The following is a 25090-nucleotide window of genomic DNA, read 5'->3' on the forward strand; positions in this document are numbered from 1 at the left end:
AGAAATGACTCTATCAAATGAGAGGTTATGGGTTCAGAAACTTTTGCAGATTGTCCTTATGAGTGATAGTGTATCTCACATTTATATGAGACTGTCTTATAACTGAATATATATATGTTGGAGTCTCTATTCCTTCCACAAGGACTATTTTGGAGAGATAATCATGAGCTCAACATATACTTATATGGTATCAGAGTTAGTATCTTGTACATGATATCAGAGTTAGTATCTTGTACGATAATAAACATGTGACTCAACACATCTCTATTTATCCTTGTTGAGCCTCAACTATAAGATGAGTTTTAGTATATCCTATGAGCATCACACAACCCAATAAATGTCTATATTGGAGTCTTCATTTTCTCCTCTCTACAAGAGCTCTTTTGGGGAGACAATCTTAAGCTCCTCGTATATTTACAATGGAGATTTAACATCTCTCTAACGCACCGTTAGTCATGTGCATGCGAAGTTTTCTCCAAAAGGACAATTCATGTAAGAAAAAGATTCAAAAACTATTTTGGGGATAAGTTTAAAACTAAAAGTACCATTTCACATTTGTGAAATTTTTCTAAAATATAATACAAACCAAATACAGCTTCATTATAATTGATCGTGGATACAACAAAATAAAAACATACAACTTAGCCTTTTGGATCGCTAAAATTAAACTATTTTACTAATATAGAGTCGCAAAAGATATTTTGGCAAGTAATTTTACATTTTTTGGTCAACTAACAGAGAGTCGCAAAAGACATTTTTTTTAGAAGCAATTTAATTTTATGTCGCAAAAGATATTTTGGCAAGTAATTTTAGATATTTTGGCAGAATAGAATCGAATCTGAATTTGGGACAATCCGGGTTCTACTCCGGTTGTAGGCTCAGGATGTGGATCCGGTCTATATCCAGCAGATGATCGTATTAAACCAGTGTTCGGGTTGGATCAGATTTCCGACCCGAATCCGTTCTTTTTTTTTTTTTTTTTTTGTGCATCCCTAATGGCAATACCCAATAATAACGACTAGAGTGAGACAAAATTAGATAGTTTGATAGGCTAGAATATACAATCATAAGTTTAGTGACATAAACTAAGAAAATGATATACTTAGCTTCCATTCCTTATCCTTAGTATTAACCCTTCACTAAACCAAGAGCAACATCAAACAAAAGTATTACGTTGTAATATCCATTTTCAACCTTGATGTAATGGAAAAATAAGCTGTGCCCCACATGAAGTCTCATTTTCCTGCATGTCAAACTTAATGTCAAAAACTAATTTAACACAAAAAGGTAATGAAAACAAGGGTTTACATTTTCAATTTAGTTTAAGAACAAATTAACCCTAAATATTAAAATCAAGAAAGAAAGGTACCCTGGTAGGCACACTCCAGCCTTCTCTTGGAGACCAATGTAAGTCTGGGCGTAGAATGCTTCATAAATACCCCCTTCTCCTTCTGGAGGAATTGTCAACTCGATCTACACAACATATAAACAAGAAAAAAAACATATCAGAAAAATAAAAAATTAAAAAAAAAAAAAAATTTTGTTATAAATCCATTACCTCAACTTTTTCATGATTCAGAACTCTCTTAACCCTTGCAGACCAATAGCAATCATCTTTATGCCAATCTACCAAATCCCCAACTTTCCATTCCCCATCAATCACAACACATATTTTGTAATGGAATTGACAGGTGGCATTTCATTTTTGAGATACATTTTAGGATATGGAGGCCTCACCATCAGCTGTTTTTTTATTTGCCTTTCGTATATCTTCACCCACTTAATCTCTGCAAAAGTGCAAATTCATTATATCTTCCTATTAATTTGCATTAATTACACTTTTGGTCCCTGTAGTTTTTAATTCTAAGCTTCCTTTCAATTTCTAATTTACAGAAACGGTCCTTGAGCAGTAGACGGAATTACAGAAATGGTCCCTGTGTTGGAAATAATTACATAAATGGTAACTGTAGTTAAATTACAGAAATAAATCCCTCGTTTAAACTAAAATTCTACAAATATGCACATTATATTTAAGTTCAACAAGTATGAAAGCAGAAAAAGAATTAAGAGTAAATTACATTTTTGGTCCTTATGTATAGCTGAATATTTCAATTTTTATCCTAAAAATTACGTTAGTAAACTCACCTTCACCTGGAAAATCACAGTACTCCAGCTTAATCATTTCTGTTTCCAAGACTATGTCCAGGATCTGATGGAAATTATTTAGACAAGGAAAAAGGAATTTTAGAATACTCATTTCTATTTATTTCAATGTACATAATGAGGGTATTTTGGTCCTTTTTTTTAAAAAAAAAAAAGGAAGAAAGGAATCGAATGAAAGAACTACCTTGCATCTGAACCAAGCACAACGGTATCCTCTCTCAAATGTTCTAAATGCAGCCAATTGACCAACTTTTAAGTTCTGAACAACAAGATTCTCCATTGTGCTGCATCATTCAGAAGTCAATATTTCAACTTTTAAGTATTTTACTAACTTTGGACAGATATGAATATATATATATATATATATATATATATATATATATATATATATATATATATATATATATATATATATATATATCTATGTTGTATGTATAATTAATTCTAAGTAGGTTTGGGTTTTTGTTCTTCTCCCAGAACCCTAAAAAAATCCGCGTCTACTTTAAGCCACAATATCGATCATCAATGACAACAACTTTCCAACCTTTTGGGGGCATTGTAGGGTAATGTGGGTTTTTGAAAAGTTTGTTTTGCCTTAATTCCACACAGGAGAGGTTAAAACCTAAAACCCTATTGGGTTTATATACCCAAACACTCCTGTTTAACCATCGCTGTGGAGACGCATGTGTAGGTGCACGGGCACATAGTTGATAACTCCATATGTTCTTAAAGAAACTTAAACAACATATGATGCGCATCGTTTCAAACCATATGGTGTTAACAAGCACAAATTAGTTGTCGAAACCTAGATGATACTTTAATTACTTACATAGTTGTGGAGAGAGAAGAGAAAGTATATGCCATATAAAACGCACGAAGATGGGGGAGGAGAAGAAGACCTGAGATGATGTGTAGGAGGGAGTCGAGCAATGGGGGAGCCAGCGACTGTGAAGCAAAAGATGGTGAAAAGAAGCTAGAACATTCTCGTACAATTTTTCTTTTTTTTGGAAAATTAAGTTATCTTCGGTTTTCCCAGTGTCAATCTTCTAACGCCTTCTCTCTATCACTAGCCACGTCTCATCCTCTAAAACATTTCCTGCATTTAACAATTTAAATTTTGAACTATTTTTGAATTAATATTTAATAGTTATATGTTGGCTACCGATTTGAATGAAAGTCAAATAAATACATTAAATAGAATAAAAATCGATAATATAGATTTCCTGCATTTAACAATTTAAATTTTGAACTATTTTTGAATTAATATTTAATAGTTATATGTTGACTACCTATTTTAATGAAAGTCATATAAATCCACTAAATCTTCTATCTTAATAAAAGAAACCATTTGTCCACTTGGTTCTTTTAGAATTTGTTTTTCCTTCGATTTAAATTTACTTTCATACCCTTGACTCATTTTAATTTCTGGTTTGTATGCATGAAGCATTTATTTCGGTTTGATTTTTGAATTTCCAATTATAAAAGGATTGATATGGTGACCTTTAAAAAGATTTGTAAACAATCCATATTATCAATACATATATCTCCACGAAATCTGTTAACAAGAATCCCATAAATCTTGTCAATCCACTATCTTTCTTCACTACTTCCTCTCTTCAACCTTAATCATCTTTTTCCTCTCTATCAATGGTTACGTTGTAAGGAACCCTAGGTGTCGTCGCTGCACTGCCACCGGGCATGCTCGAAATTGATGAAGACGAGATTAAAAGGAGTGATTACCTGCATCAAGGCTTCTGGAATTTTATAGTGTTCGGTGGTTTTGATTTAGCTACGGTTTGTACCATTTTGATCTTAATATACTACATATCGACATGTATTATTCCCAAAAAATGCATCCCTGTCTCGAATAGTATGTTTCAATACTGGGTTTTTTACGACCTACCTCAAGCAATGATGCATCTGCACCTTAGGTTGTTGCTTTATGCTTTAACTGCCTAAAAAGATGAAGCTCCAGCAACCCGACTTATCCAACGCATGCTGCTACTAACGCCTCAGTTGCTGCTACCTTAAGGCTATGTTTGGCGTGCTAGCTGAAAAGCTAGTTGTTAGCTAAAAAGCTGGCTAATAGCTGAAAAGCTAGCTGTTAAATAAAAAGTTAGTTGATAGCTGAAAAGTTAGCTGATAAAAAATGACGTTTGGTAAAACTAGCTGAAATATATAAAATTACATAAAATGACATGTGAGAGTATGTATTTTTATAATTAATTAAGGGGTGTATTTGGAAATTTTTAAAAAAGCTCCTAAAAAGCTAGTCTAAGTAGCTTTTCAAAAAGCTAGCTTATAAGGTACTTTTTGGCTTACCAAACACAACAACATAAAAAAGCTCGAAAAATAAGCTAGCTTATCAGCTAGTTGTGGCGCGCCAAACACAGCCTAAGTCTCTCTCTCTCTCTCTCTCTGATTTTTAGTTTTTGTGCAAATGCTCACTTTCTCTTTCTAATGTTTTTTTGTGTGTGTGATGTTTCCTGTTTGCAAAACAGGTTACAAAACATGGTGTCGTGGTGAATAAATCTGAAGGAGAGTTGATGAAAGACGAGTAGATTGTCAAACTATATTAGTCAAATCATCCCCCATAACATGATTGTAAATGTTTTAACTTGGTTTGCAGTCATCTGGTGGAATTGTTGGCTACTTTAAGTCTTTGACCACTACATTTTTTTTATTTCGGGTGGGTTTCTCTAAAATAAGAAATGAGCTTGTGAATGAATGTGTTTTTTGGTTGTTTGGAAGGTTTTTAACTGACTTTGAAGTGATATTATACCCTTATGCATTCCAATTTCTTTTATTTAGACTTTAACACCATCTTTAATTTTTTTAGTTGAATTGAATGTTAACAACAACATTGTTGATCATAGGTGCATTTCAAGCTTATGTTCATGGATACAAGATATGAGAATGAAAGGGTGGTGAAGACATTCATAGTAATAAACAGCTCAGTACACAATCAACCAACCCTGTTATTGGAATCGATAACAAGAAGACAGAGATAACCTTAGTTATAAATATGATTAATAAAACTATTATTAAAATGATGATCCAATTTTCATTGTTGCGTATGATATTTTAGATTGTAACATCCGGATTTCCGGGTACATTATTTATGCATTTATTTTGGAGATTTTGGAAGGACTCGGCGAGTTGATGCTTAGACTCGCCGAGTAGAGTCACGATTTTCCATCCGGGTTAATGACCAGACTCGGCGAGTCGACTAGTGGAGTCGGCGAGTCCGCGCTGTTTAATGAAACCCTAATCCCCGGGGTTTGATGCCTATTTAAAGGGGCTTATAGCCACCATTTGCGGCTACCAGACCCCTGAGTGAAACCCTAGCAATCTAGAGCGTTGGTGAGGAAGAAGAGGTCATTTTTGATCTTTGTGTGGGTGTTTGTGCAAGAAGATGGTGACCAAGGCAAGAGGGAACTGAAGAGGGTGCTATTCTGTTGATTTTAGAGCCTAAGGACTTCATTCTGAGGTATATATTCGATCCTTCTTCAGTTTTGGGTGTTAATCCTTGAGAGTTAGGGTTTCTAGCCCATTTAGAGTATGAAGGATGGTGCAATTGGTCCCTTCTTGTGTTGAGGCTCCGGATCTGGATCCAAAGAGGTCCAGAGACCTAAGCCCCTTGATCTTTATGGGGTGACATTGGGTAATATGATCTTAGGGTGACATATTGGGGCCATTTCTTCAAATAAAGCCATTGGGTCTTTGCATGAGCATCAAGATCCAAACTTTACGTGTTTATATTGCTTAAGGAGGCCAGATCTATGAGTTAGAGGAACGGATCTGACCTCAGGAGATCATTTGAGCTTGAGCATGGCATGAACTCGCCGAGTACCAAGAACAGACTCGACGAGTGGGGTTAGGGTTTCCCCATAGTTCACTCAGCGAGTACTTGCCGAGTTGGGGGAATGACTCGGTGAGTCAGAGGGAATTAAAGGACTGGAGCTCAAGGCGGAACTCGCCGAGTTCGTAATGGGACTCGGCGAGTTGAATCGGGGTGGCCCCGTGATTCATGCTAGGTGTAACCCGTCAAGCTGGGGAAATGTAACACTCTAAAAATTCCAACCAATTTAAACTTTTCAAAAACAACCCAATTTCATAAAGTTATTACAAAAAGGTTTTCAATACATTTATTATCAGAGTATTTCCCAGAAACCACATCGTAAACACATAAAACTCGAGGAGCGATACGATCATGCCTTTGCCTTGCCACGGTCTCCAGAAGTACGTGAAACATTTAAACCACAACTGTAAGCCCGAAAGCTTAGTGAGATACCCCCAAAATACCAACGCCATACAATCATAACCATATCATATAACCGATACAGAACAGCCATGCACTTCGGGTCTACTGTGTGACTGGTCCGCCGCACCGGCCTACAGTCCACCTGGTCCACCCTCCGAGTCTAGCCATATACATCGAGTCTACATTGTGATTGGTCCGTCCGCACTGGGCCTTCAATCCACCTGGTCCACTCTCTGAGTCTATAGTATGACTGGTCCGCCCGCACCGGGCCTTCAGTCGGCCTGGTCCACTCTCCGAGCCTCGGCACGTCTGGTCCGCCCTCTTGGGGCCTACAACCTATCCGGACCGCTTGCTGGGCCTTCGGGATAACCGGTCCGCCCTGGGTATGTTGGCCTACAGCACAAAGCAGGACCCGCCTCAACACAACCCCAGTCCAACAACCATGTGCACATAAACATACAATCATATAACAATACGCATCCAATCAAACCGATCTAGCAGATCACATATCATAACATCATCCTAACCAGGATACCGACCTAACCGGTCACTAGCATAGCATCATCCTATATACCAGGATACCGACCTTAACCAGGTCTCTAACATATACCATCCTAACTACCAGGATGCAACATAGCAAAGCAATAACATAACAATAATACCCGGATTACAATCTGATAAAGGGTCGGCCTTGGTGCCTTAGACCCTGTTGATATAGTGAGGATAACTCACCTCGCGACTGCTGACTGAAAAGGATAAGATCACGCTGCTCCAACCTCCGATACGAACTCCACCACTGATCAAAACCAAAAGACTGAACTCAATAAATACCCATAATTACCAAAGTACCCCTGGAAGACAACTGGTCAACTCTTGGTCAAAGTCAAAGTCCTCAGTCAAAGTCAACCCTCCTGACTGACTCTACTCGCCGAGTCAACCCGCTGACTCGTCGAGTCCCCATGCTCTGAAACTCTTATAACACGACTCAACTCGCCGAGTCGCCCCAAGACACGCCGAGTCCCACAACTCTGAGTCTAACCGCACTCAACTCACTGAGTCATCCCTTGACTCACCGATTCACAGCTTAACCAAAAAAGGGTTAGGACTCCACGACCAAACTCGTCGAGTCCAAGGCAACATTCATCGTACTCGCCGAGTTGTTCTTCCAACTCGTCGAGTTCCTGCCCATCTTCATCCAACTCGCCGAGTTCACCCATGTGACTCGCTGAGTACCTCTAGTTCTTAATCCACACAGTGGCTTTCCAAGCCATGCAGGGGATCCAAACCATAGATTCACTCTCCTACAACCCATCCATCACGTAAAGTGGCAAACTTTACATGAATCCAAAGAGATCTAAGCATAAAACACACTTGGGCTAAGGTTTGGGACAAGGGAACTTCACCAACAACTCTCATATAGGAACTTTATGACATAAAGGACCATCACAAGCTTATATCTAAAGTAGCATCCTTAGATCCAAGCTTCTATCACGAATTAGATCTCATATCAATCACCATACATGAATCTATGAAGGAATAGCTTAAGGAAATGGTTCCTTACCCCTGAAATGAGCCCAACCAACTGTAGATTTCTGATCTCCCAAGCTTCCTGATACAAGCTTCCAACCTTCAAGCTTCAAGCACCAAAGATCCCCCTCCAAGCTCTAATTCACTCAACAATGGGGTCTCCTCAGGAATTAGGGTTTTCTGGATCTCAATGAGCAGCAAAGAGGCTGAGGGGAAAAACATAAGATTCCTTATATAGGGTGCAAACCCTGAAAAATAAGGTTTCTCATTCCAGCACCAACTCGCCGAGTCCAGCCGCCGACTCGCCGAGTCGTTCACTAAACGCGTGACCAAAATCGTGAGTCGACTCGCCGAGTCTCTCCATGGACTCGCCGAGTCACCCAAGTGCACTCGGTGAGTCGAGTCAAAGTTTGACCGTTGACTTTGTTGATTTTGAGGGTTTGGTCAACAATGGGATCTTTGTGTCAAGAAAGGGGTAAAATGGTCTTCTACCATTCTGAGGATGCCAAGAGAGGGTTGAGTCTAGTCTCGAGAGTTATATTTATGAGAGTATTTACTTTATGTGATTAGGCGGAAGCTAGACCATATTTCTACCGAGTCAAAGATTTACCGAGACATCCGAGGTGAGTCTTCTCACTATACTTACCTAGAGTGGTAGCAGAGTTATGTGCTTGTGTACTGTTGAGTTATGTGCCAGTGTATTTGTATGTTATTTATGTGTTATTTTGATATGTGATATGCATGATTCATAGTTTCTAGAGATAGGACCAGTGGGTCCATAGAGTTAGGGCCAGAGAGCCCACAGAGAGTTGGAACTGGGGGGTCCCACTGAGACACACTGACCAGAGGGTCAGCAGAGCTATAGCCTTGAGTGGCTAATATGTGTTAGAGTGGTATTTTTGGGAACTCACTAAGCTTTTATGCTTACAGTGTCATGTATTATGTGTTTCAGGTACCAGTGATGATCGCGGGAAGGCGCTGGCATGATTCGTACACACACATGGAATTTTATGTATTTCGATCTTGGGAAATGTTTTGTGGAACAGAGATATGATACAATGAGATTTTATTAATAAATGTGAATGAAAAATGTGTTTTGAAAATGTGAAAAATTGTTTTAATTTTTACGGTGTTACAAGTTGGTATCAGAGCCTTGGTTTGAGGGATTCGGATGCATCTTCGGGTGTATCTGAACTCAAACTGAGGATTTGAGAAAAGGTTTGATAACAAAACAATTTTAAAAGAGTAAAAAGGGTTTTGAGACAAACAGAGCAGAGCCGTGTGTACGATTAGTCAGCGCCCGAACGGTGATTTCCCAAAATACCCTTGCAATAAGTGTTATGAGATATATTATGTTATGTTATATGATGAGTTATATTATGCATGCTAGAGTAGACTAGGTATTCTTATTAGGACTAGAGTGGCCTGATATGTGATGCCTTAGTCTAGGAGTTTTGCTGCTAGGGATGCTTGAGAGTGTTTAGATAGCAGCGAGGAGCTTATGAGAGATCTGTTAGTGAGTAGCATATGATTTAAGAGAGTAGAGTGCTTGGAATTTGAGACTCTGGGAGGAGGACTTGGGATGATTGTTGATGCGGTGTGGACAATAGTATTGGGCCCGTACTACCGAAGGCACCGGGTCGGTGCGCGGCCCAAGTAAGATCCCTAGGGTACCAGAGATCAAGTAGGATTGGGATATCGAGTGTGTGTGTGCACCCGAGCGGGTCTCTGATATCTTGTGTTGTATTTTAGAGAGACATCATGGAGGGGACACGCCACAGGCCAGGGACTAGTGAGGGGGTGTGAGCGACGAGGAGCTTCGCCAGATGATTCATGATGAGGTGGCTACTGCCATCGGCGCTGAGATTCCAGAGATGTTCGGGTCTATCAAGACCACCCTGATAGAGACATTTGACGAGAGATATGCTGCTCTTTCTGATGCTGCTGTTGTTGCGGCCACTACAGCTGTAGATGTGGCTAGACTGCAGGGTGGTGATGCGTTGCTGTTCCAGGAGTTCAGCAACACAAAACCACCGGAGTTTGATGGGACCAAGGACCCGATTGCAGCTATGAGGTGGATCTCAGACATTGAGGGGTGTTTCTTCACTTGCTCATCTCCAGAGCATTTGAGATCCTGGTTCGCGTTGAACCAGCTTCGCTTAGGAGCGAAGGACTGGTGGAAGTTTGTGACAGCGCATTATTCGCCTGCTGAGCTTGTCGTAGTGACCTGGGAGAGGTTCAATGCTATGTTCTGAGATGAGTACGTTCCCCAGGTGGAGAGGGAGCGTTTGGCCCAGGAGTTTCTGACCCTCAAGCAGGGTACTGAGTCTGTTTCAGTGATTACGAGGATGTTCCACGAGCGGGCGATGTTCTGCCCAGAGCACGTGTCCTCCGAGCAGGCACGTATAAGCCGATATCTGAGCATTTTAAGGAGGGATATATGGGAGTTCGTGGCGAACTCGACATATCGGACATTTGCTGAGCTTCAGGCAAATGCCCGGAAGAGGGAGATAGAGCTCGAGACCCATGCTAGGGAGGAGGCTGAGTCTCAGGGGAGGGATCGACGGCCGGCGCAGTCTCAGCCGGAAGCCAAGCGGGCCAAGCCCGCTGATTCGAGATCTGGGAGTCAGAGGGGCCGCACTTGTGGCAAGTGCGGAAAGATCCACGATGGGGTGTGCAGAGCAGGGTCTTGCTACAAATGTGGCAAGGATGGGAATATGGCCAAGGATTGCCCCAAGGGGTTTGAAGTATGTTTCCACTACAACCAGACCGGACACCGGAAGGCAGAGTGTCCACAGTTGCGAGGGACAGCTCAGGGAGCATCTTAGGGATCTGCCCCTGCTGCGGTGAGAGCTACAGACAGTCGGCCTGTAAAGGCCGAGGCACCGAAGGCGTGAGGGAGAGCCTTCCAGTTGACCGCGGAGGAGGTTCGCGCAACGCCCGATGTCGTGGCTGGTATGTATTCTTTCATGTATTTATTTTGATGTCTGAGATATTGTGTTTATATTATGCTATGCGTAGGTACTTTTCTTGTGAGTTATGTACCTGCCTTGGTGTTATTTGACTCGGGTGTGAGTCGGTCTTTTGTATCTTTGGCTTTCAGTTAGCACATCAATATTAGTCGAGAGGCGTTGAGTCGACCTCTGAGAGTTTCCATAGCTGACGAGAGGGCGGTGTATGCCACCGAGGTGATCCGAGGGTGTGTACTCGAGATTTTCGGCGTTGAGTTTCCGATTGATTTAGTTCCTATTGCGATGGGAGATGTCTGTGTTATCGTGGGCATGGACTGGTTGAGCAAATTTGGGGCGGTCATCGACCGTGAGAGACAGTTGGTGACCATACGAGACCCTAGTGGGGGAGTTCTTTCGGTGTACGGCGAGGGTACACGTTCTGGGTCAGCATTTTGTTCGGCTGATAGAGAGAGACAGAGTCTACGGTAGGGCTGTAGTGGGTTTATGGCGTATGTGAATAGAGTTGGTATTAGAAATTGGTTACAAGCATTGTAATCTAGTCTAGGGACAAACTTAGACTTATGGAAGATACCTAGTTCAGTTAAGTTTGATCTCGGGTAGTCTCATTAGGAGAATGTGTTTAAGATAGGGACGGAGAGTAAAGTTCTGCTCCGTGACACTTTCTGGTGTCGATGTACGGTATCTCCTTACCAGAGTACATATCAATATTCTATCATGGGATGACCAAAAATGGTGGGCCCCGATCAGGCAACTATTAATGGTTTGTCTTATCATGTCCCGGAGTAGGATAGACAACACTTGACCATTCTAGATAGTCTGGTGAATTACGTTGCTAGTGTAAGCTCATCATCTATAGATGTAGATGAAAGGTAAAATCCTATTCCTCAAAATACTCTAATGGATCATGTGTCTTTATGACTTCCACTGGCCAAGGAAGCCCCCTAGCTGTGAAGTTAAACCCTTTAAACAGTTCATCAGGTAAGATAAAACTTCATGATAATCGTGGACTATGATCTGTGAGGATCGATTAGGATGGATAAAAGGTTCTATAGATCATTAAACCTTATCTGTAGTATTTGGTAATCGTTGATTTTACATGTCTAATAATTAAGGAATATTATCATGAAAATATTATGGGATTGAAATCCCTATGTATCTCATCAGGTTTCCCAATCTTACTCACTCAGTTTATATGCATCACAGGTATCAAGACTTAAGCTACTATAACTTGATTATGATGCTAAGTGATTAAGAGATAGCTTCCAGTAGAGTTCAGAACCATCAGGTCTTTACGTTGTAACTTGTGTATTTGCATTGATTATGACATCCTTAGGGTTTTAACATTATGGAAACAAACACTTGTAATTAAAATGATCTTTATAAATATGTGATTTTTAAAGCGTAAATTGTTTCTGAAAATTAGAGGATGCCACATACAACATAATCGTATGTATTTAATTGCCTTATGAATATACTTATTCTTATGTATATGCATATACTTATGCATACGCATATAGAGTTATTCATATTCATATATGCATATATTTATGAATATGCATATGTCATATATTTATTCTTACGCATATACATATACATAGGCATAATCATATGTATTTAATTGTCTTATGCATATACTTATTCTTATGCATATGCATATGTCATATCGTTATTGTTATGCATATGCATATACATAAGCATATTTATATGTGTTTAGTTGTCATGTGTATATATTTATTCTTATCCATATGCATATGCATATATATAAGCATATACATATATTTATTAATATGTATATGTATATGCATATATATTTTTTATATGTATATGTATACATACATATAGAAGCATTTAAAATAATTTTTTTTTAAATATGCATATGCATATGTACATGTTCTTTTTTTCTTTTTTTTAATATGCATATACACAAAAAAGAATATGAATATGCATTAAAAATGCATTTTTCTAAAAAATTCTTCTTTTAAATATTAATTCGAAATGTAAGGAATATCTTCGCTGATTTTAAAAGATAAAAATAAATAAAATAATTTTTTTTTCAAATAAGTGAATAGATATCTTATATTTCAAAATTAAGATTTATAAAAAAAATCAAAAAAGTGCATTTTTAATGCATATTCTTATATTTCAAAATTTGGTACCTAAATTCACTATTTGTTGGTTCTCTCCCTCAATTTAGTATATATATATATATATATATATATATATATATATATATATATATATATATATATATATATACACACACACACACACACACTAGTGGTGGGACCATGCAAAGCGGCGGAGACGAATAATTTATTTCAATGAAATGTTTTGGTTACATAAATTTTATGTTTCAAAGAAAAGTACATGTCGAAGACAATGGAATCCAACTTCGGCGTTATTTGTGACATGTTACATCAAATAACCGATAAAAAAAACCGATAAAGCCGGAACGAAATGTGAAATGTTTAAGCCGTTCAAGCAATAATAATAAAATTATATAAGAATACAAAAAATATGTCATAACACATGATTGATTATACATTATTAATCGCACAACACACCTTATTCAACGCGACATGAATATTTTATTTTCTGTGGTCTCGTTGAAAATTTGTTTTTTTCATGATAAGTAAAAAAATGTTGTAGTTAGAGAAAATGAAAAAATTAAATTAAAAATATTAATACTTTTTAGAAATTAAAATATTAAGAAAAACATTTATTTCTATACCATTTTGTTTAAAACTATGGAAAATTTTAGTATTGTAACAAAGATAATGAATTTTTATAGGAGAATGTTCAGTTTAATGATAACACTTAATAGACAAATATAAATGACATATCATCTTTTGGGCTAAATAAGAAAAAAAAATGTATATTTATTTTTAAAGATGTTTTTTTTATCCCATTACTTTTTCCCTAAATTCCTAAATTTCTTTTTTTTTCTCTTGACACTCGTATGTCTTCTTTTTTATTTCTTGGTTATTCTTGTTCAAAATAAAATAAAATTAATTAATCCCTGATTTCTTGGTAAGTCGTATTTTGGTCAAAAATAAAAATCACATCAATTAATACATGATTCTATTGTAAATTGTATGTGACCCAATTTTCATGCATCCAATTCTTAATGATCAGCTGATCACAGTTTCACAACTAACATATAGTCAAACATATATGAATGGACTCTTAATTTGGATGTTTGATTAGATAATTAAATTATTTATTGTTTTACCATTATCTTTCAAGTTTTTAAAACACAAATAACAGTGAAGGATAAGACGTTCTATAGGATTAAAGATACAAGTCTACAATCAATTTTTTCCTCATCACACTATAACGATTGAGTTGTAGTAATTGATCACTGCACATACATTTTGTTCGTTAATTAAGAAACAGATCATACATTGAAAGTATAACATCTTTTTAGGAAAACGTATAATAAAATTATTAAGAAATGACTTGGGGGGGGGGGGGTAATTGATCACTGCACATACATTTTGTTCGTTAATTAAGAAATAGATCATACATTGAAAGTATAACATCTTTTTAGGAAAACGTATAATAAAATTATTAAGAAATGACTTGGGGGGGGGGGGGGGGGGGGGGAGGGGGGACACTTCTCTTCTTCTTTGATAATTTCCATTTTAAATCTTAATAGACATGGAATGTTAGTGTTGTGAATCGGTAGATAATATAATTCAATAGATTTCAAAAGGTTTTGGATCCAATTACCATTAAAATGAGGTTTTGCATAATAAGAGAAACATTCAATCTAATCCCTCCGACCAAATTGACTAAACAAATATAGGAAATCCAATTGGCTATACAAAAAATTATAAAAATAATTGCATACCTCTTCAAAAGCATCTTCTCAAATCTGCCCTTCTTCATAATTAGATCTTCAAAAAAGAAAAAAAATCGGCAAAACCCTTCAGTAGTGTACAACATATTCACAAACACCTGGTTTGCATATATTTTTGACCCGTTTAAGTTAAAACATAGGAAAGATCTAGCTTGTTGTAGAGAGATGATATCTAGAAAAGCACAAGTAACTCCTCTTAGTCTTTCAATCAGACAGGCTGCATATGTGATACATAACTTGAAAAATATGAATAGTCTAGAATTAAAACCAAATAGATGACTTTTCACTACATTGGAATACATGACTTCAAAATAAACAAACAAAAAGTAAGAAATGCAAAGCTTATGCACAAAAAAATTAGAAAACAGAACAAACCTATAAATAGAAACCATGTATTTAGCTCTTCCTTTACACCAAACCTCACCAATCCATTATGTGGAAAAAAAGGTTTAAGCAACTAATAAGAAAATGGAATCCATGTATTTGGCTCTTTCCTTAGACCAATACCCAGATCACTAAAATCCAAACATGCATACAAGGTATATCTAGAATCAATGATATCTAAATGAGGATTTTGACCATTAAAATAACGTCAGATTCACAGTGTGAATTTGAACTGATCGGAGCTTTTCACATTGTAAATCTTAAAAATTAAAATATTTACAGTTTAGATTCACGGTGTGAATCTACACTGTTTGAGGTTTTTCTTTTTAAATCGGTGTTGATATTTATTAATAGAGTACAAAAAATTAATATTTTTGGTATAATTATTTTTTTTTTTTGATAAAAACAAACTTAAACATTAAAAAAACTAACAAAATGAAGTGGGTTTTTTTCGAAAAAAAAAATTATTTTTTATATATCACCATGGATTTCTATGGAAAGAGGACGAAAAATCGAGAACAACGGTGTATTCGTTTTTTTTTTTTAATAGAAAATATGGCCTAAAAAAATTTTAAACGAAAAAAAGAGGTGGGTTTTTTGGTAAAGAGGTTGATTTTTTGGTATAATCTAGTATGTGTGTGTCTAATGTAAAAGTGTACATCTATTTCCTTGGCAGTTGATCATTATGATTTCCGACACTCACGATTGTTCCTTGGTTCCTTCTTATATATATATATATATATATATATATATATATATATATATATATATATATATATATATATATATATATATATATATATATATATATATATATATATATATATATATATATATATATATATATACACACACACACGTTTAATGTAACTTTATCACAAAGAAAATGATGAATGTATGTTTATTTTCTTTGTTTACCAAAAATATATAAAACAAACAATAAAAAAAGTAGACCCATCATTACATAACACAAATGAGCAAAATGTAAACAACCAGTGTAACATTATACCTTATAACTACCACAATCTTATATTTGTAAAAATTGTCAAACTTCTTTTTGTGTACTCTTCACATACAATGTCATAAGGGATCAAGATTAATGAAAACAAAGTGACCAAAAAAGATATCTAAAATGCAGATGATATTTGTCATGTAAGTAATACCATTGAAGTTGATAGAGATAGAGAAATTTACAATGAAAATTATTTGAATAAGACCGTGTAGTTCATTTCATTTCCATTCTTATTTTGTGCATTCCATATTTATAAACATAAATTCGCACAAAATGAAAAAAAAAAAAAAAAAAAAAAAAAGACAATGATTTGAACTCAAGTTGTCTTAGACTTCGGAAGCTTCTTCCTTAGCATTTTCCTTGGAGATAACTTCTTCATTTCCACAAAAAATAAAAGTGCCCCAAACAATGCAACATTCTGCAACAAACAAACATCTTAATCACTATGAAATAGGAAGTGAATAAATTGATAAAATGATGAAAGTATGTTTCTGGTTTTCTGTATTTTAATAAATAATCAATATAAAAATCATAATTTTTTATTATTAGAGCTTTAAAACATAGTCCAAAAATGAAAGAACCTGTAAGAAGTCTGCTAGGAGCATGTGACACATTGGATCATGGATTTTGTAGTTGAAGAAATCATATAAAATGGGAGTTGAAACTAGCAGATAATACATCTGCAAAATCAGAAGAAGAATTAATTTAATGATGATATAAATATATAACCAATTCAGCCAAATTATAAAAAAAAAATTGTAACATATTTTTAAAAATACTGACCAGCAAATGGGCCCCAGTGGAGCTTCCGAAAACAAACACGATCCCACCAAGTCCTTTAAGGGCCATTCCAGCCAAAATAAAATGCTTAACCTGCACCAATATCAATTTTAAATTAAATAAGTTATCTAGGGTTATTTTTTTATACTAAGGATGAAAAGGGCATTCATGTCTTTTGACCTATGTCATGTGAAAAATGTGGTTACATGAAAATAATACAAAATAATTTTATATGTATGATACCTAAAAAATACAATAACTTAGTATTATATCTAAAAACACAATAACTTAAATAGTTTTTTTTATTAAAATTGTGGTAATCCCATTATTATTATTTACTTAAGTTTTATTGTTAGGTTGATTAATTTTGTAGATAATCTAATATAAAAACTATGAGACTTACATCAATTCTTGGCACTCCATGGCCGAACTTTGAGGTTAGAAATCTATGAAGGATAGCTACTTTGGGAGCTAGTTCATCTGCAGCAGGGCCACCATCATCATCAAAATCATTGAACCTATTGCATAAAATTGAAGCTATTAACAAATCAATGTTAATTACGAAAAAGGAGGCAAATCTTTATTCACATTCTTTCAAGGAGATTGTAACTTTTTCTACTAGGATTAAGAAAATATAAGCTTCCATGGAGGTATATAGCCTAAATACATGCTAGAACCACCGTTATATACGTTTATTATGCGATTTAAAACACTCAAAAGCATTCAAACAAACAATACCCTATATGATTAAAGAAGTTCTAGTAACAAAAGAAGAGGGAAAAGAAAGGATATCGGATTCTCCATCATGCTTTGGGCCAACGTAATGTTCAAAATCCCTAAATATCAACGGGAATTCAAGTACAATTGGATCTAGATACATGTACATATTGATACATTCCGATAGCATTACGAATTGAATCAGATTATACACAGGATTGTAAACATGTCGATCGTGACTTACGTTTGCCAAGCGGAGAGGATGAACAGTGATGCGAAGAGGACCCTTCCGAGGAAGGAAACGAAACCCATGTCTCTGTATTCGTGTGCGATGGAATGTGGGAATTTCGGTGGTGGGCGAATTCGAAAGAAGAAGAAATCAGAGCGATTGGGTGTTAGGATTTTGGAATTTGTTTTCACGTAATTCGATAACGATCACTCCCCCATGACCCCCAATCAATTGGTGCTTGCAAATTTGCAATTAGCATTCTAAAATTAGGTTACATATTTGACCGAAAAAAAAATTAATTTCCTTATTTTTCCAATTTGGAAGGCTATAGAAAAAGTTTTACAAAATTGACTTGTATTTATCGTTTTCATTAACATTTTATTAATAATTTATGAGTTAAATATGACTAAAAAAATTAGTATATCATTATCCATTATAACTCATAAGATAATGATAGTTTTATTATATTGGTTTAGGTCATTTTTGGTAACTTAATTTTTGGTTTTGTGTTTATTTGGTCACTTAACTATTTTTATTTTTAAGTTTTAAAAAGTTATCAAACTTTTGAATTTGTGCTCATTTAGTCACTTAACTTTTAGTTTGGTCATATTTAGTTACTTAACTTTTAGATTTGTGCTCATTTGGTCACCTAACTTTTAAAATTTTGCTCATTTAGTCACCAAACTTTTAAAAAAATTTAAAAGTTTAGTGACCAAATAAGCACAATTTTAAAAATTAGGTTACTAAATATGACCAAACTAAAAGTTAAGTGACTAAATGAGCACAAAGGCAAAAGTTTGATGACCTTTTAAAACTTAAAAAAAATTAAGTGAGCAAATGAACACAGAACTAAAAATTAAGTGACCAAAAATAACCTAAACCCTATTACATTTAACTCTTTTATAAGTAGGAGTTATATGCATAACTTATATAATGTTTAATTTACTTAGCATTTGTCCACTATATAGTGGGTTTTTATGTATTTGTAAATATACTTGAAACATTTGAGAAATCAAAAAGAAAACATACGTAAACACATATATGATCAATTAGAATGTATGAATCATTGAGTCACTTTTGTTGTTCGATGAGTAACAAAAAAGCAAGAAGTTTGAGATAATTCTTCTCTAAAATCCACAATAAGTAAGTTTTTCTTGATAACTTGTTGATTTCGGCTCATTCTTTTTCGATCTTCTAGTTGTCTGTTCATATAAAAACAAAGGAAAATCAACGTCGAAAAAAATCTAGTTTCTGTGAGTTTTTTTATGTTGTCCAAAAAAATGGTTTTTTTATGTTTAATAATTCCTTTAAATCTTCAAAATTGAAGGGTGTTTCTGAAATTCCAAAAGTAAAATACATATTCATGTAGACTAAGAAAATATGAAGCTCATTTTCATTATTGTTTTGTTTGGTTAAACATGTTGGGGCGAACGGAGTCGTGCAACGGTTTATCAGTGGGTTAGGGCGATACCGACAGTATCGTCGGCTTCTGAATTAGTGAAAGATGGGATTGGTAGTTTAGAGAAGAAATTCGAATGCAGCGGGTTTGCCAACTCGTGGCTTCCTGTGTTTAATTGCAATTCAATTCACAATTAAATGCATGCATGTGAGTAGATTCAACGTATGTGAATGTCTTTTTTCTTTTTTTCTTTTTTTGTTTTATTGGTTATATAATTTTGTAAACATTTCATTTATTTTCAATGCATGAATAGTAAGCATTTCGTTTTTTTAATTTTTTGTTTATAAATTAGCAAAAGTTTTTTTAATGTTATAAATTATTTTATTTTATATTTTCCAATTTAATTAAATAAAAAATAGTGATGTAGCAAGCGGGTTGAGTAGGTTGGGAAAGATTGAGTTTTCATGTGTTGTGGGTTGAAAAATATAGAAGAAAGAGGAGAAAGAAAAGTTGATGTGAAGCTGATGTAACAATGGGTTGAGTGGGTTGGGAAGGAATGACTTCCTCCTCCGTTAAAGAATTAAGGAAACATATCACTCATATTTAAACAAGAAACTAAATGCTAATAATTAAAGTAAAAGAAATAACTTTAAATGAAGGGTTTTTGATATGATTTTACAAGTTTAGAAAAACATCAATTAAAATACTTAACTAATCACTTCAAACAAAAACAAACAACTAGAAAACAATTTTAATCAAGAATAAAATATGCTTCTGTATAGTTTTGAATTTCCCCCTTTTCCTATGATCAATTTCAAGTTAATAAATTTATTCTATTGGTTACCAAACTATCATTTAATAGTTATCATGATCGAATACATAACATATACCAATTTATGAACTTTAATTACAATGGTCAAGCAATTTAAGAACACCAAATTGATTTTAAGACATATATATTGAACTATGAATGATAAGATCTAAAAATTACCTATTTAGGATCAAGACAAGTATTTCTATCTAGGATCAAGACAAGTAATTCAAGAACATATTATGTATCAATAATGCTCTCTATCACAATTATAGTTATTAACTTTTATCATTTAACTTTAGGATACATTCTATCTCTAGATCTAGCAATTTATATGTCATAAACAACTAGATAACAAGTTTTTGCAATCAAATTGATCATCTAATTACACATAACTTAAATGAAAGGCAAAAAAGTTAAGAACTTTAATATACTAGGATGATGATTTATCAAACACGGGTTAAAACCAGATTCATAAATTCATAAAATAAGAAATCAACACATAGTATTAGGGTTCATCTAATATAAACGAAAGTAAATGGTTATTAGCCCATGATCAACTCAGAAACACAATAAAAAACAAAGTAAACTATAAGAGCAGGCCCGACCCTGACATTTCGGAGACCTTGTGCAAAAACTAAAGTGAGGCCCCATAAAAAAATTTCTTGTAAATATTATTAACTATATTTGTTACCACTAATTCAAAACATAAAGTTACTAAAAAACATCTCATAAATTCACTACCACAAAATAATGTATTCACTCATTGGTAATCAAATAAATCTGTAAAACTGTTATAAACAACTTTCAAAAAAAAAAGGAACACATTACTATTTTCTAAACATCGACCTTGTATCATTTTTAGAAGAAAATTCATCTATGAGACTTTCATCTATGAGATTTTTTTTTACTTTTTTTGTGAGTTTATAAAAAATAAAAATGTTGTCTAAAATTTATAAAGAAAACAAATTTGCATTTTTTTTGGATATAGATATTTCCTTAGATTGTTGATAAATTTTAAATTTATGATTATATTTTGATTTTTGTTGATTTTTTTTTCATAATAAAAATGCATCTAAAATTGGAACCAAATGTTACTGGGTTAATTTTATTTATTGAATAAACTTAAAAATAGATTTCACAAAAATACCAATACTATAACTATAAATTATCCCAAAAATCAGAGGCCTCCCAAGATCGGAGGCCTGGTGTGACCACACCGCCGGCACCACCCCAGGGTCGCCACTGTATAAGAGACATGATGTAAACTAGCAAACCGAATGATTTCTTGTATTCTTCGTGTAAATCTCTTCGAATACTTGATCTCTAATTGATTCCTTGCTTCCTAAGGGTTTCTTAGAAGGTTATAATCACTTTTAGTCGTAGCTCTCTGAAGCATATGAAGCACACCCGAAACTCTGACATAAAATTCGATATATATATATATATATATATATATATATATATATATATATATATATATATATATATATATATATATATATATATATATATATATATATATGCCTTAAATTGGTCGCCACATTGTGGAAAACAAACATCCAAGTCGTGGGAGACACTTTATACGTGCCTTAAATTGGTCGCCACGTCGTGGAAAACAAACATCCAAGCCGTGGGAGACACTTTATACGTGTGGGCTTCAAGTCTTCACAGATTCATCAGGAAGCTTATGATCTCCACGTCGTGGATCAGAGTTAGCCACGTCGTGGAATCTTCATTATGCACATTTTCTTCTTCTTTTTTTTCCTCTTTATGCAATCTCCAACCTCCAAGTTTAAAGTTTTGTCCATTTTTAGTCATTTTCCTTGAAAATGTCCTTCTTTGGCTACAAAATAGATTTTACACTTGTTAAGCATCAAATATCTTTTTATCTACCCAAAATAAAGCTAAAATTCACTTAAATAATGCATAAATCATATGTATAAATATAACAATATCAAAATACCCGACACTTACCTTTTGCTCGCCCTCAATAAAAACTTATTATTTTCAATTTATTACATCAAAACTTTGCTCACCTATATCATACAAAAGAATCCAACTTGAACTTACCAATTGCATTTCACCTTAATGCATATATTTATGTCTAAAGTACTTCCCAAATCTTAAATACCAACGATCCTCATAAATGCTCCCCGTATATTTTGAACAACATTTATTTTTGCATTCCTACCACATATGCCCTTTTATTTACCTAATTTTATTTCAAAAGTTCGTGCTAAATTCCAAGTGACACGACTTTAATATTATATATAATAAGTATCCTAAAAATATAACCAAATCTATTGCAACTTCTTTATATTTTTGTGGAATTTTTTCACCTTTTTTCACAACTTTTTCGATTTTTCACGTAATACTTCAATTTCAACTTTAGCAAACAAATAATAACTTTATTAATACTGTAGTTTGTAACTTTCTAAGAAATTCATTGGAGTACTCGAAATTTATAAAGACCACTGATGGAACCCACGACTTTCGATGAAACCGACGTAGCGATTTTCTTCCCATCCATCCAAGTTTTTATAAATAGGTGTGTAGATATAAATATCACTGGGATGAATACTCATCGAGTCTCAAAGGCCACAGATTGGCTCCACTCCCGAATTGTTACTTATTTAATATATATAACTAGACTTAAAGTGCATAAATTTAAACAGATAAAACATTGAAATTAACTCGTTTTATTTTAACAAGGAAGCACACATGAGATAAATCGTCGACTCATAGGATTTTTATTGGGTCTAGATATTCACATTGCAAAACATATCATGTCTCTCAAGCTACACAAGTTCCTGTTTTTGTTTCATGATTTCACTAGAACTAGGAAGCTACAAATATACTATAACAAATTGGCTTAACTTAATCTTAGGGGATAATGAATTGAAAGGGTAACGAACTTTCGACTTTGTTCACATTTAGTCACTAAACTTTTTTTCGTTATCTATTTGCCACTGAACTATTAAAAGTGTTCACATTTTACCCTTATGACCGGTTGTTACCGGTCATAAGGGTAAAATGTGAACAGTTTTAATAGTTCAGTGGCAAATAGATAATGAAAAAAAGTTTAGTGACTAAATGTGAACAAAATCGAAAGTTCGTTTCCCTCTAAAAAGTTCAATGACTAAATGTAAACAAATTTCCTCTGGAACTATGTTTTAGCAAATTATTTATTTTTGTTAAATTCTAGCAACATTTGTTGATGAAAAAATCTATGAAATAAAAAACAAAAACCCCGAAAAATATATTAAAGAAAACGAAAAACCGAAATCAAAATAAAAAACCAATGGTTTGGTATTTTCCAAAATAAAAAATCAAAATTTCCAATCTGATTTTGGTTTTACAAAAATTCAACTTTCGAATTTTCATATCTCGATCTCTCCCCATTTTTATAATCGAAAAATGATAATAAAACCAAAAAGGGAATGAGAAAGCGCTCAATTCGGGATTTTTCTATCCAAAACTCCCCCTTAACACATGACCTACATATTTTGCTTTAATCCGGAAAATCCAAAATTTTGGGTAGAACATATCAATTTCAAAATTTTGTCAAAGGCGGTCCGTGAATGAAACTAAAAATTGAAGATTTTTTGGATTTTCTGTATTGAAGCAAAATGTTTATGCCATGTGTTAAGGGGGAGTTTTGGATAGAAAAATTCCGAATTGAGCGTTTTCTCATTCCCTTTTTGGTTTTATAATCATTTTTCGATTATAAAAAGGGGAGAGATTTAGATATGGAAATTCGAAAGTTGAATTTTTCTTATTATGCGGACTTGAAGACCGAAGTGACCTCAATTCATGATAGGTTTGGACTTATTGAAGATTTTTGGAGTGTGCATAAATGCTCAAAATTTTGGTAATTTTTTGGAGAATGAGAAACTCCTAATTGCCTTTTGATGCTCGGTTTGTATGGTCTCACATGTGTCATGGAAGAATTGAAGATTTGATGCTCATCTCTACATGTGTCACATTTGAGGCTCGGTTCGTGAAGTTGCTCGAGTTTGGAAGATTTGAAGCGGGTCATCCATTCCTAACTTTGAGGGGGAGAATGTTGGGTACAAAGTTATCCATGTATGACTTTGTAAATGGTTTGACTTTTGTAAACCCACTTGCATGTGGTAAAGTAGCCTTGTGACATGAGAGAGAGAGAGACATTGGTTTTTTTATTTCAGTTTCGTTTTTTTTAATATATTTTTGGGGGGTTTTATTTTTTTATTTCATAGATTTCTTCATCAACAAATATTGCTAGAATTTAAAAAAAATAAATAATTTGCTAAAACATAATTCCAGAGGAAGTTTGTTCACATTTAGTCATTGAACTTTTTAGAGGGAAACGAACTTTCGACTTTGTTCATATTTAGTCACTAAACTTTTTTTCATTATCTATTTGGCACTGAACTATTGAAACTATTCACATTTTACCCTTATGACCAGTAACAACCGTTCATGAGGGTAAAATATGAACAGTTTCAATAGTTCAGTGGCAAATAGATAACGAGAAAAAGTTTAGTGACTAAATGTGAAGAAAGTCGAAAGTTCGTTACCATTTCAAGTCATTATCCCTAATCTTAGAGTTCTCGTCAAATCATCTCATACAACACTAGTAAACTAGCTCTAACGCAATAATATCAAAATAAAATTTTTAAATTTACTAGATTTTATTATTTGAGATCATTTTTTCAGGTCTATATTTTCATTTTTTTTAATCTAGCAAATATAAAATTTTAAATTATAGTATGCTTGTTGTCCTTTTTCCAATTCTCATACCCCATACTTAAATTATACAATGCCCTCATTATATATAAAAACAATTAAAAACACATACAATAAAAGAGGGAGAAAATGAATGAACTCGCCTTGGGTATATAGCGCGAGATTGGATTGAATAATTGTAATGGGTAAGCTTTGACATCTCAAATGTTGCTGGAAATTGGACTTTGCTTCTTCTGAAT

General features: G+C 34.3%; 2 protein-coding genes across 3 annotated transcripts; both read right to left on the bottom strand.

Annotated features, from left to right (window-relative positions):
* Positions 1-1024: 1024 nt before the first annotated feature.
* LOC111897222 (uncharacterized) lies at positions 1025-3237 on the bottom strand. Of its 2 annotated transcripts, none has more exons than XR_002852136.3 (6): positions 3063-3235; positions 2348-2447; positions 2146-2209; positions 1559-1787; positions 1370-1473; positions 1025-1243 (listed from the first exon to the last, which is right to left on the bottom strand). XR_002852136.3 is itself a non-coding variant. In XM_023893181.3 (6 exons), the coding sequence occupies exons 1-4, from the start codon at positions 3025-3027 to the stop codon at positions 1660-1662; spliced, it is 327 nt and encodes a 108-aa protein (XP_023748949.1). In that variant the 5' UTR covers positions 3028-3237; the 3' UTR covers positions 1025-1243; positions 1370-1473; positions 1559-1659. The 2 variants fall into 2 exon arrangements, 1 of the variants encoding a protein (XP_023748949.1); XM_023893181.3 differs by having other exon boundaries at positions 2993-3237.
* A 13061-nt stretch (positions 3238-16298) lies between these two features.
* On the bottom strand, positions 16299-18178 carry LOC111897209 (uncharacterized). Its single transcript, XM_023893163.3, has 5 exons — positions 17926-18178; positions 17368-17482; positions 16968-17057; positions 16766-16864; positions 16299-16602 (listed from the first exon to the last, which is right to left on the bottom strand). Exons 1-5 carry the CDS (start codon positions 17991-17993, stop codon positions 16501-16503), a joined length of 474 nt encoding a protein of 157 aa, XP_023748931.1. The 5' UTR covers positions 17994-18178; the 3' UTR covers positions 16299-16500.
* Between the last annotated feature and the right edge of the window lie 6912 nt (positions 18179-25090).

The sequence above is a fragment of the Lactuca sativa genome, chromosome 5 (assembly GCF_002870075.4).
Source record: "Lactuca sativa cultivar Salinas chromosome 5, Lsat_Salinas_v11, whole genome shotgun sequence".
NCBI lineage: Eukaryota > Viridiplantae > Streptophyta > Magnoliopsida > Asterales > Asteraceae > Lactuca > Lactuca sativa.